At 37.5% G+C, this 12,491-nt stretch overlaps 1 protein-coding gene across 1 annotated transcript in view; it reads left to right on the forward strand.

Moving 5' to 3' along the window:
* CTNNA1 (catenin alpha 1) overlaps positions 1 to 12,491 on the forward strand; it is a 179,633-nt gene that overhangs the window by 64,970 nt on the left and 102,172 nt on the right. Inside the window, exons 6-7 of the mRNA XM_047085416.1 lie at positions 1,625 to 1,894; positions 4,810 to 5,013. Of these exons, the coding sequence (XP_046941372.1) occupies positions 1,625 to 1,894; positions 4,810 to 5,013 (474 nt within the window). The remainder of the gene's footprint in view (positions 1 to 1,624; positions 1,895 to 4,809; positions 5,014 to 12,491) is intronic.

Here is a 12,491-nt window from a genome sequence, read left to right on the forward strand (position 1 = left end):
CAGAAAAAAGAAACCACTTAGATGTCTCTAATGCTTAATTAGGAACTCATCTAAAAAGATGAGCCATTAAATGGCTAAGTCAGACTTCAAATTGAGTTATTGACTTTGGCCTTTCTTAGTTAATTTTCTCTTACTGTTTACACATGTAATACTCTTAAAACATTTAAATTTGTACTGTAGGGTTTAGTTGGTGTAATTAACATTAGAATTCTATTCACAGGTAAAATAGAACAGATCAGGTGGTCAGTTAGTGTTATCACTTCTAATTCTCTTTTGTGGTGGTAATACATACTTACTAAAGACTTAAGTCTCTCCCTCTCCTCCTGAGCACTTTGAGTAATAATGGGATACCAGAAATATCCTCTTCCTATCTTGCTTATTTGTCACTTATTTGGTATCACTTATTTGTCACTTAGTATATCCACTCAGCCTATTAGATGCCAGTAGTAAGAACCATGCTAGGAATCTCAAGTTTTTTTAAACTGTGGATTATAATTATGGTGTAGAGGAAATTGAAAAGGACAGTTTCACTTAAGTCTGCATGTGTATAAAGTATTACAATAAAATGGAAACCTTTTGAGAAAAAGAGTGTGTGAGTAGAAGAGAGGGGCAGAGTGAGAAAGAGAATCTCAAGCAAGTTGCACACTCAGTACAGAATCTGATGCGGGTCTGAATCCCAGGACTCTGGGATCATGACTTGAGCTGAAATCAAGAGTAGAATGTTCTCAAATGACTGAGCCACGCAGATGCCCCAGACAATCAAATAAAAACCTTTCGGATTAAAGTCATGGAGCACATGAGTCTCAACTTTATGCCTTAATGACCTATGTCCTAAGGCCATCTTTGGGATGGGGAGTGGGGCGGGGGAGTTGTGTACTTAAGAGAACAGCTTGGCGCATCCTCACCTAGTTGGTTTGCATAGTTCATGTACATCTGTGGTGTCCCAGCCCAAATTAACAAAACTCTTATAATGAACTTTTGTGACTTAATGACAAGTACTCAAACTAAATCTTACCCTATTTAAATGTGTATTTGAATGATTTTTCTAATTTGGTTGGAATAGGTACATACAACTTCATGTAGTTGTGATGAAGGTGCCTAGTCAATTTTGTGCTTTGATTTTTAGTTAGTGCTATGCTAGGTGGCTTACATGCATTATCCCATTTGATCCTCAGGACAGTTAGAAGACAAATATATTATGTTCCTGTTTTACAGAAGGTGAAACTGAGTATGGGGATTTTATTTTATTCTATTTTTAAAGATTTTTATTTTTAAGTAATCTCTACACCCACCATGGGGCTTGAACTTAGAACCTAGAGATCAAGAGAGTCTCATGTTCTAATGACAGAGCCAGGCAGGTGCCCTGAGGATGGGAATTTTAAATAAGATCACAATAGTCAGGTAAAAGTAGAGCTGGAGATTCAAATTCAGAAGTGTCTGGTTTGGAAAAGTTTGAACTCTATGTACTGACCCAGGCTGCCTCCTTTGTTAGGAAGCTAAACTGTTAATGAAAGTATTGTGTCTAATTAGTAGAAATTCTTAACTTTTCAGCATTTACTGACAAGTTTTTTTATGATTACAACCCATATAAAGACTGCTCCAATTTCTTGTTTTCCTCTTATAGGAACTGAAAGATGTGGGCCATCGTGATCAGATGGCTGCAGCCAGAGGAATCCTGCAGAAAAATGTTCCGATCCTCTATACTGCGTCCCAGGCATGCCTCCAGCACCCTGATGTTGCAGCCTATAAGGCTAACAGAGACCTGATATATAAGCAGCTGCAGCAGGCGGTCACAGGCATTTCCAATGCAGCCCAGGCCACTGCATCAGACGATGCTTCCCAGCACCAGGGTGGAGGAGGAGGAGAACTGGCTTATGCGCTCAATAACTTTGATGTAAGTTACACTTGGGAAGAAACATCAGGTTCTCGACCATCTACCCAAAGTTAAGAGACTTCTAGGGAAATGTGGTCAAGGTTTCTGATGAAAGTTCAGTTTCTATTTAGATTTGTAATCTATGTCAAAAGAAATTTTAGAAATCTTCAGTCATTTTGATCTGACTTGGCCTACAACGTTTTTCTTGTTCTTTTTCTTTTGTGTTAAAGTTATGAATTCTTTTATGTAACTTATGTGTCCTATCCGATCATTCTCTGTTGAAGATAGGGATTTGGTTGATTTCACCCAAGATTTTAACCTTTTGGTAGATGAAAGCTCTCTGAGATACAGAGGCAAAGTGTATGTAGACTCTCCTGTCCTGGAGCCCACAGATACATCATAAGTGATTACCACAGAGTATCTTCAATGTTGTCCTTACTTGTGTGCCTAGATGATATACTTCTCAATAATCACAAAATTTAATCAAGTAGAAGGAAATTTGGGCCTAAAATACTTTCTTAGCATAATTCCATATAATTATCTTTTATGATTGATGCCGTGGGTCTGTTCTTTGTATGCGTTCTGTGTGCACACTGTTCTGTGTATCAACTCTAACCTTAATTTTTTTGGTGGGTTTTGTGTTTTTTTCAAAAACTTCTACCCACAATGCCTCATGGCTTCCAGTAGATGGCAGCAGTTTAAGATTTTTTTTTAAGGTTTTTTTTTTTTTTTTTTTTTTAAGCCAACTGGTTGGGTTACATTAAAAAAAATTGTTTTTTTAAATATTTATTTTTTTATTTTTGAGAGAGGCTGAGCACAAGCAAAGGAGGGACAGAGAATGAGGGAGACACAGAATCCGAAGCAGGCTCCAGGCTCTGAGCTGTCAGCACAGATTATGACGTGGGGCTTGAAGTCACCAACCGTGACATCATGACCTGAGCCAAAGTTGGACACTTAACCGGCTGAACCACCCAAGCACCCCTACATTTTTATAAACAAACAAATAAATAAGTTTAATAGATATTTAATAATTACAAATATTTAACAAATATAATAAAAATTAATTAATTAATTGATTGATTTAGGGAGATTATGAGTGGGAGAGGGGCAGAGAGAGAGGAGCGAGAGAATCCCAAGCAGGCTCCACACTGTCAATGCAGAGACCGATGCAGGGCTTGAACTCACAACTGAGATCATGATCTTGAGCCATAATTAAGAGTCAGGATACTTAACTGACTTAGCCATCCAGGTGCCTCTATTTTTTTAATTAACATAGAAAATTGACTAGCCTGTGGCCAGCATCTTTTCATAAGTAGGAATACTTTGAAATATAGAGTCTATATAATGGAGTGCATTTTGTTTTAAAGTTTTTCCTTGCCTTTAACTTTTCTTACTTTGTCTCACCTTTTACTTTGGCTTGGGCAACTGATCCTTGCTGCTGTACATGGCTGATTTAAGACTTCATAAATGGTAAAGACAGTGTTAATTCTACAGATCATGGTGTTAGAACTGACTTTTTACCCTGGAGCCTTAAACATTAAATGACATTATAGCAAACATTTACCATGCATCTTATAATTTATTGGCACTTTTTTCCATCCCCCTCAAATTTGGCAGTTTTAGGTATCGGCCTCTTTGAAGGCACTAAGGATTACATTTTGCCCTAACTTGAGTAGTAACTGCCAGAGCCCACTTAACCTCTTAGGGCTAGAGTGAAACTTCATATAATGAGGGGGTTGGACGAAATGATCATAAGCCTGTTGCAGCTCAGTGACTCTATTAAAATTCTATCACGATTCATTCTTCATTCCTGTTGGTCAGAAGGCATTGTGTATTCAGTTTTGAATACACAGTAAAAAAGAAAAATATCAGTTAAAACGTAGGTTAATAATGAACTTGAGGCATTGCATTTTCAGTTTTGAAACTGATGATTCTTGGGAAGGGAAAGAAGAAATAGATGTATACTTACTGGCAAAGGGCAAGCTTTTTTAAAGAAAAAACTTGGCATTTAACTTGAAATGAGTGCGTAAGAATAGTCCCTATAAAAAAAAGTTAAATGCAAAATATTTGCACAGACATTTACCAGTGTCAGAATAAATTGTATCAAGTGGAAAAGTTGGAGGGAGGCCAGTAGCTGCTGTCCTTGGGGTATTGATGTTTGACCTTGTACTTAAAGCTTGCTTGTGACCTCACCTCATGCATCACTGGTAAAGCTGGATTTAAGTGGTGGAGTGGGGGGGAGTGAAGAGGAGACAGTGAGGATTTCTTCTTACTGGGGCAGTTATACTTCACAGGGTGGCTTTGTTGGGATGGATTGTTATCATCTCACAGATCAGCTGGAAGCCTTTAGGTAAAAAAAGCCTCTAATTTAGACATAACAGGATAAATTTGACTGCATTATTTGTACAGTTAGATGAGATGTGTAAGATGAGGAAAATAGATTGGAATTGATTGTAAATGCATCTCTTTCTCAAACTTTGAGGATAGAGTCATTCTGTTTTTATTGTTTTTTTGCTGTGAAATAGTTTGGCTAATGTCATGGAGCAGTTTTATACTCTACGTAGAAAAGGAAAAGAGAGCTAACTTATTTTCCTTGCAGTTCTCATTTGGTAACTTCACTAATAATGTGTAAGCTGACATGTAGATGTTCAGATTCAGTAGCATGAACATGATTTTTATGCTGGCATAATTTATATTTGCATTTGTGGTAGATCTTACCTAGGCCCCATTCAGTTGGAAGTATTGCTTCCAGTTCCTTTGAGAACTACCATAGGGCAACTTGTATGTCTCTCATCTACCAAGAAGTATAACTTTCTTTTAGGCATTGGAGTTTTTGTATTAAATCTTGATGTTTCTGATCAATACTTTCCTCACCTTCTTGAATAATGGAGGGAACAGAAATGAGCACTAAGATTCAATAACACTTTTCTCTGCAGAAACAAATCATTGTGGATCCCTTGAGCTTCAGTGAGGAACGCTTTAGGCCTTCCCTGGAGGAGCGCCTAGAGAGCATCATCAGTGGGGCTGCCCTGATGGCTGACTCGTCTTGCACGCGTGATGACCGGCGTGAGAGAATTGTGGCAGAGTGTAATGCTGTCCGCCAGGCCCTGCAGGACTTGCTCTCAGAGTACATGGGTAATGTGAGTATTCGAATTTTTCTTTGAAGTAAGACGTGTTTTTCATAACAGATGCTGGATCTCAGATGTTTAAAAAAAATTTTTTTTTTAATGTCTGTCTATTTTTGAGAGACAGAGAGGGGTGGGAGGAGAGAGAGAAAGAGGAAGGCACAGAATATGAAGCAAGCTCCAGGCTCTGACCTGTCAGCAGAGAGCCCGATGTGGGGCTTGAACTGTGAGATCATGACCAGAGCCAAAGTCAGATGCTTGACCAACTGAGCCACCCAGGCACCCCTGGATCTGAGATGTTTTAACTAAAAATGACAAGTATGTTCTTGGCTCCGTGACCCTTTACAGTGGGGTAGAATTTTCAAGGAATGCATAAATAAACGGGGTTCTATGTTCCCCATCTTTTTAAAAAAATACTTATTTTTGAGAGAGAGAGAGAGAGAGACGCGCACACACACACACACACACACACACACACACACACACACAGAGTGAGTGGGGGAGGGGCAGAGAGAGAGAAAGACACACACACACACACACACACACACACACACACACACACACACACAGAATCTCAGGCAGGCTCCAGACTCCAATCTGTCAGCACAGAGCCTGATGTGGGGCTTGAACCCATGAACTGTGAGGTCAGGACCTGAGCCGAAGTCAGACACCCAACTGACTGAGCCATGCAGGTGCCTCTCCCAACTTTTCATATTGAAAAATTTTTAACTTGTGAAAATCATAGAGTGAACACCTATTTTTTATCTAGATTCATTAGTTATTATTTAGATACATGTGTATGTTTGTGTATATAAATGTATGGTGTATTTCTATAGACATATACATACATATAACATTTTTTTCTATTAAACATTTGGAAGTAAGTTGCTGACATTGTGTTGCTTAAACACTAAATATTTCATCCCCCATGTCCTAAGGATAATGGCCTTCAGTATCCTCAAAATTTCCATTATCACATCTAGGTGGCCATCTAATTTTGGGCAAAAAGGAATGGTGAAAATATTTATAGTTGGGAATTTTATACATGAACCGTATATAATGTCATAAGACTAGGTAATTACCAACTAGAGCTGTATTAGGCAAACTGAGTAGTAATTTTGAATTTTTAAGGTTTGTGTTTAAAAACTGGTGCTGTTAAAAAATAGAAAAAAAAAAGCAGTGCTGTAAAAAATTTTTTCCATTAGGTAATACTGTATCTACTAATTTTTATTTCTGTTGTCATTATCTTCCTATTTCCGTTAATACTTCAATTCCAGTTGTTTAACGCTTGGAGTTATTGTAATTTATACCTTGTACCCAATATTTACTGTTGCAGGAAAGGAATAAATTAAATAAAATTTATATAAAATCATTTTAAAGGGAAAAGGAACAATACAAACTGGTTCTTACTAGTGATTTTTGCCTGTTTAATGCTTTTCAGGGAAAGGTCTTGATACTTTCTCATTTGTTCATTTGCTGTACATCTTATTTGTTCACTTATATGCCTATTTAAGTGAATGTATAATAGTGGGTCATGATGGAGTTCCTAGGGGGAGGATGAATGCCTTAGTGTGTTTATCTTGTTTCTACCATATTGTGAAATTAGTGAAGCATATTGAATTTTTTAAGCCATTGCCATGTTTTGATCATATGCAGTCTACCTCAGAAAAATGAGATTAGAGGCTTAGTTAAATCAAATGGAAAAAGCAGTTGATAAGTCATAGTGAAAATGTGGTGCACATTTAAAAAACCTTATCTAAGTTTGAAAATCAGAAAATATAAAAAAAAATGGATAATTTGAAGAATGGTTCATGATAGTAAGAGTTTTAAACGGGGGCGCCTGGGTGGCTCAGTCGGTTAAGTGTCCCACTGTTGATTTCAGCTCAGGTCATGATCTCACCGTATGTTGGTTCCAGCCTGCATTGGGCTCTGTGCTGACAGTATGACTTGGGATTCTGTCTGTCTCTCCCTCTCTATCTCTGCCCCTCCACCTCCCCCGTTTGCTCGCTCGCTCTCTCTCAAAATAAACAAATACACTTAAAAAAAATTTAAAAAAAGTTTTAAACAGGGAAACAACGGACTCCGGGTATGTGCGTGGATCAGTTATCTGCTATCACATGTAGTACAGTAGTGGTAAAAAAAAAAAAAAACAAAAAAACAAAACTAATGCAGTTATGGTTAGGAAAACGCTTTGAAAACAGTCTTTGAGGGGGAAGAATATGTGGTAAGTTTGTTCTTATTGCTCCATATGAGAGCTTCCTAACCATTCTGCATATGAGAGCTTCCTAATGATCCCTTGAGTCTTGGGGTTGGTTGGATCTTGGGCTAGTTGTCTCTGGTCGTGAGTAACCTTCTAGTTTCTCTCCAGAGTGTCATACAAGTAATATTTTCAGTTTGTGCTATGGATGTAAGTAAACGTAGGAAACACTCATTTATACTTTAAGACCTGAAGACTATAACATCACTCTTACATAATAACATTTTATTATGTACGGAAAACTAGAACAATGATCTTTGTTTGGCTTAAATTTAAAGATCATGGTGGATATTTAGAAAGATATTATCTTGAGATTCAGATTATACTTTATTTTATTTTTTATTTTTTAAAATTTTTAAATGTTTGTTTATTTTTGAGAGAGAGAGAATGAGCAAGGGAGGGGCAGAGAGAAAGACACAGAATTTGAAGCAGGCTTCGGGCTCTGAGTTGTCAGCACCAAGACTCAGGCGGGGCTCAAACTCACAAGCCGTGAGATCATGACCTGAGCCAAAGTCAGATGCCCAACAAACTGAGCCACTCAGTCACCCTGAGATTCAGATTATATTTTAGAAGATTGTCTCTGGGCATATTTTTCTTAAAATATTTAGTCCTTTGTATTGAGTCATGTAACCTTGAGCAGGCTAGGTGCTGTCAAAAGTGATGGAGTGAAGATAAAGTGGAGGTGGGGGGCTTGGGGGAGAGGGCAGTGAAGCACATTTGAAAGCTTAGTAAGTAATAGGGTCTGCAAGAAGCAGAAGCAACTGGGATTATAATTTTGCTTATTTATGAAGCTTTCAAAAACATATAGAACCTTTGGTAACAATCAGCTGACAGTGTCTGCCTATCACTCTGTTCATACTGAGTATGTGTCACATGCAAAGTCGAGTGCTGGGCACTGTGTAAAAGGAGGAATGATGCACTGATCGTTTCCTTTTGAGAGGGTCTCTATAGAGCATGTATAATAATGACAGTTTTTGCTAGTCACTATTTTTATAGATAAAATAAAATCTTGCTATAGTCTCTAGTCTTGCTTCTTCATCCTGTGTTGCCACTTAGTAAGTTCCATTGGTTTTCCAAACTCTGTGGCAGTGATTCTGAATTTTGGATGCACATTAGAATCCCTGAGGAACTCTAAAAGAAATCTTGATGTGTAGGTTATACCCCATTTAAATCAGAGTCACTGAATTGAGGTCCAGGTGACAGTATTTTTAAAAGTTCCTCAGGTGGTTCCAATGGCAGAGAAACTCCTCTGGTGGTTTATTGCATTTGTCCTTTACTGTCTTCGCTGTCTTTGCTTTATTCTAGGCTTTACTCAGTTTCTGTGTTTTCTAGTCTGTTCTACTTGCTCAGGCCAGCCTGAGCTTATGCCTTCAGTAGGACATAGTTCATTATGTGTTTGAAATTCTTTTCCCACTTCTTTAAAACCTAACCTGCTCTTGGTTCAGGGCCCACATTTCCCCCATCCCTTTGCTGAAGGCTATTTCCAACTGCACTATTCTGCATTATTTCTTTGCTGGTTGAAGTTTTGTACCCAATTGTTGACTTCCCTGAATTGTTGCTTAGTTGTATTTTCTTTATCCATGTAATGTCTGTAACTGTGTTTTAAGCTTTTAAAAGACAGGAAATATTTTTAAAATACTCTTTCAGGAACTAGTGTAATACTAGAGGACGTACTTAGTGATTGCTTTATAAACTCATGCTGACTTGGGAGAATGAATAAAACGAACAATTTTGGATATTCATGGTGCTAGGGATACATTAGTGACTAAAATAAAAAAAGATCCTTCCCCTTATGGGCCTTACATTCTAGAAGGTTACAGGGAAGGAGGCCATGGGTGGTTTACCTCTACTTCCTGTAGATCTGTCAGTATACAGATGACATTAGTAGAAAAAATTAAACCATGTGGTCTGAAACAAGCAGTGAGGCAAAGTGGTATCCTAGGTCATAGGTCATAGTAGAGTTAAATTTAATTCATCAGGTGAGAGCCAGACTCCCTCTTAAAGGCTGCAAGGGCCAGGAGGCCAACAGCCTTAATGTTCCTACATGCATTGTGGTTTAAAGTGTTGGAAGTTACTTTTGCCTGTATTGCTAACTTAACTGTAGAGAGCTAAGAGATATTGATGTTAAAAGTAATGCATTTGACCCTTACTTACTTAACATTATGGAAATGCCTCAGATGGACGACAATAGAGGTCTTTTGACATTGAATGGCTCTTGGTGGTTCCACAAATGATTTCCAGGTTTCCTTGAAATGAAATGTGGTTATTGTGGTTAAGTTTAATTTGTTCCTGCTCTGTCAACTTAAGGTTACTCCTGGGAGGGTTCTAGAGAAAGAAAAACAGCTTGGATGGGTGTTATAACCTTAAAAGGTTTAAAAGTAAATGGATTGAAATAAAATGAAATATAATTGAATTTAAAAAATTATCACTTTATTTTTTCATAATTGAAAGTTATGCATATGCAGTAAATTACTGAACCACCACTACCATATGTAGGAATATGCATTCTAATTTTTTCTCCTTTTTTGTATGGAGGTTTAAACAAAATTTTTTTTTTATTTTAAAATAGTTTTAACCCTCTTTTTTTTTCCATGTTTTATTTAATTTGAGAGAGAGAGAGAGCGCGCGTGAGAGAGAGCGCGCGCACACGTGTGTTCCCGTGCACTTGGGGTTCAGAGGGAGAGGGAAGGAGAATCCCAAGCAGGCTCTGTTGTCAGCTCAGACATGGGCTCTGTTGAGGGATATGCTGGTTGTCAATATGTTCCTTTCACCCTTTATTAGGGCATCTGCTTTGAGTTGTTTTCCCAGTAGTAGAATTTACTGTAACCATGCTTATTTGTCTTTGTTACCACACCCATCTTCAAACCCCCAGACCTTTCAAAAAATAAACAAAACTCTTCTTCCCCACTCCCTCACCCCCAGCTGCTAGAAAATTTAAAATTATATAAGTAGTTTTTATTACTTGTTCACATTATATCTCTCTTGGGTAGTTGTAACTACTGGGTAACCAACCAGTTAAGGTGAGTAGATAAGAGTTTAGCATCACCCTCCTCGTTCAATGTCCAAAATGGTACAGTATCCATATATAGTAACTATCATAGCTTGTATTTTTCATACGTAAAACTTTAGTTTTAGACAAAAAAAATGGGTAGAACTTAGGACCTGGTGAGGATGATGTTGCTTAAGGATAAGTTTTATCTTTGTTCTTGTCCAGAAACATTGGCTACAGTGATATTAGGATCCTAAAAGAGGAATTCAGTAACTGGGCATTTTTTGGTATTGTACTGGGCATATATTTGAGAGCTTTGACTATGTTAATACAGCAGGTATAAAATTTTTATTTGATTTGGATAATAATTTGATATGGAATGCATGAATAGGATGCAGTTAATAGTCACTTTCAAAGATATATTGTTACTGTAGTGAAGGGAAGCACTTAATTTAGATGCTAATCTCTTCTCAGTTTTGCAAATGCCTTCCTGGAATCATATTAGCAAAGCCAGAGCTTCCCAGCCTTTGAAGGAGTCTTCGAAGAGCTTGTTACTATATCATTTTGTGCTGCATTTCTTATTTTCAAAATTAGAGTAGCTTACTTTTTTTCTGATTATAATTCTGTGTTCGTTATATATCACGTGTACTCCTACCACCTATTTTTGGTGTCCAGCATAACAGCCTCCATTGTGCATAATATGTAGATGTACACACATATGTGTTCTTACCATTTCTTCTTTTTTTTATTAAAAAATAAAAAGTAAGTATTATCTGCATACCATATGCCACTGTGCTAAAACACATACATTATTACCTATTTTACTGCCATAATAACCCTTGGTGGTTATTTGCTTAAAAATGAATATACATACAGCTGAGATCTCTGACCTGAAAGTCTGAACTCTTAATACTTTTATCATTGTGCATCTTCACAGCAGCAAATACGATTTTACATCATCATCTTTAAGGCTGTGGAGTTTTCCACTGTTACCGCTTTATAGATGACTATTATGAAATTAAATACTCCACCCTAAATAAGGTAAACCCAGGTGTGGTATAGCTGCTTGAAGTGAGCGGAACACAAAGATTTTTATAGTGTCCTCTCAAGCTAGGCTAGGCTGTCTGGTGTTACTTGAGTGTTACAGATGTTTCAGTTGGCTCCCGTGTGCAGCCACCCAGGCTGAGTTTTGTTATACATTATGCTATGATTTCCATCTTTGTTTGAACCTTTGGGTTTCCTGCAGTAAACTCTCACCTGCATTGCTAGTTCATAGTTCTATAGCTGTGCTTTCATATGATTTTATTGATTTGTTAGTGTAAGCTTTTCTGTGAGCTGCCTGGCATATTTGGGAGAATTTAGACATAAATAGATGCTGCATTGAATGCAAAATTTGAGCATGTGTCGGACTTGTTTCTATTGATGGAGCAGCATTTATTTAATTTGGAAATCTTAGTTCTCAAAAATTGTGTGATTTTTCTCATGGTGGGAGTTGAGAGTGAACATTTTGTGTTGCTTTCTAAGAGGTTCAAGGTACTTGCTATGGGTGCTACTCTGGAGTTATGAATTGCAGTATTTATTAACGGCAAGTTTTTAACCTTTTATGTTCAGAAAGATGCATGTTTATGTGTTAAATGAAATGGTACTGGCCTAACGGAGCAGTAGTGGAATGGTCTCTTGAGATTAGGATGATGGAGTAGACATGGAAGCCTGCCCAGTGTCAGGCTGCAGATGGATTAGGTTTTAGGCTCTGTGAGATTGCTGTTAGACTATCCTTGATATTACCTTATGCTCTTAGAATATCGACAGACTTGAAAAGATTTTATATAAAAAAAAATGTTTGGGATTAAAGGGTTAAGCCTCTAAACACATCAATATTAGTAAATTTTGCTATGTGGTGGGATAATAGGCAGTATAAATTTTCTTTTGTGTTTTTCTCCACATTTTTTGATGTTGTTTGTTATGGTCATAATGACAGAAGTAAACTTAGACCCTTATTTTATGCATCTTGAGTTTTTAGGTGTGTGTGTGTGTGTGTGTGTGTGTGTGTGTGTGTGTGTGTGTGTGGGTTTAAAGATTCCATGTTTACATAATCTCTGAAACTAGCATGGGGCTTTTACCCATAGCCCCAAGACCAAGAGTCACAAGTGCCATTGACTGAGCCAGCCAGGTACCCCTTAGGCTTTGTTGATAATCCTGTACTATGTTTATTTTCAAGGGATTATTAACATGGGAAAATTGAGGATT

The sequence above is a fragment of the Lynx rufus genome, unplaced genomic scaffold (genome assembly GCF_022079265.1).
Source record: "Lynx rufus isolate CCGP_SWC_20201006 ecotype Redwood Valley unplaced genomic scaffold, mLynRuf1.p SCAF_1, whole genome shotgun sequence".
In the NCBI taxonomy this organism is placed as follows: Eukaryota; Metazoa; Chordata; class Mammalia; order Carnivora; family Felidae; genus Lynx; species Lynx rufus.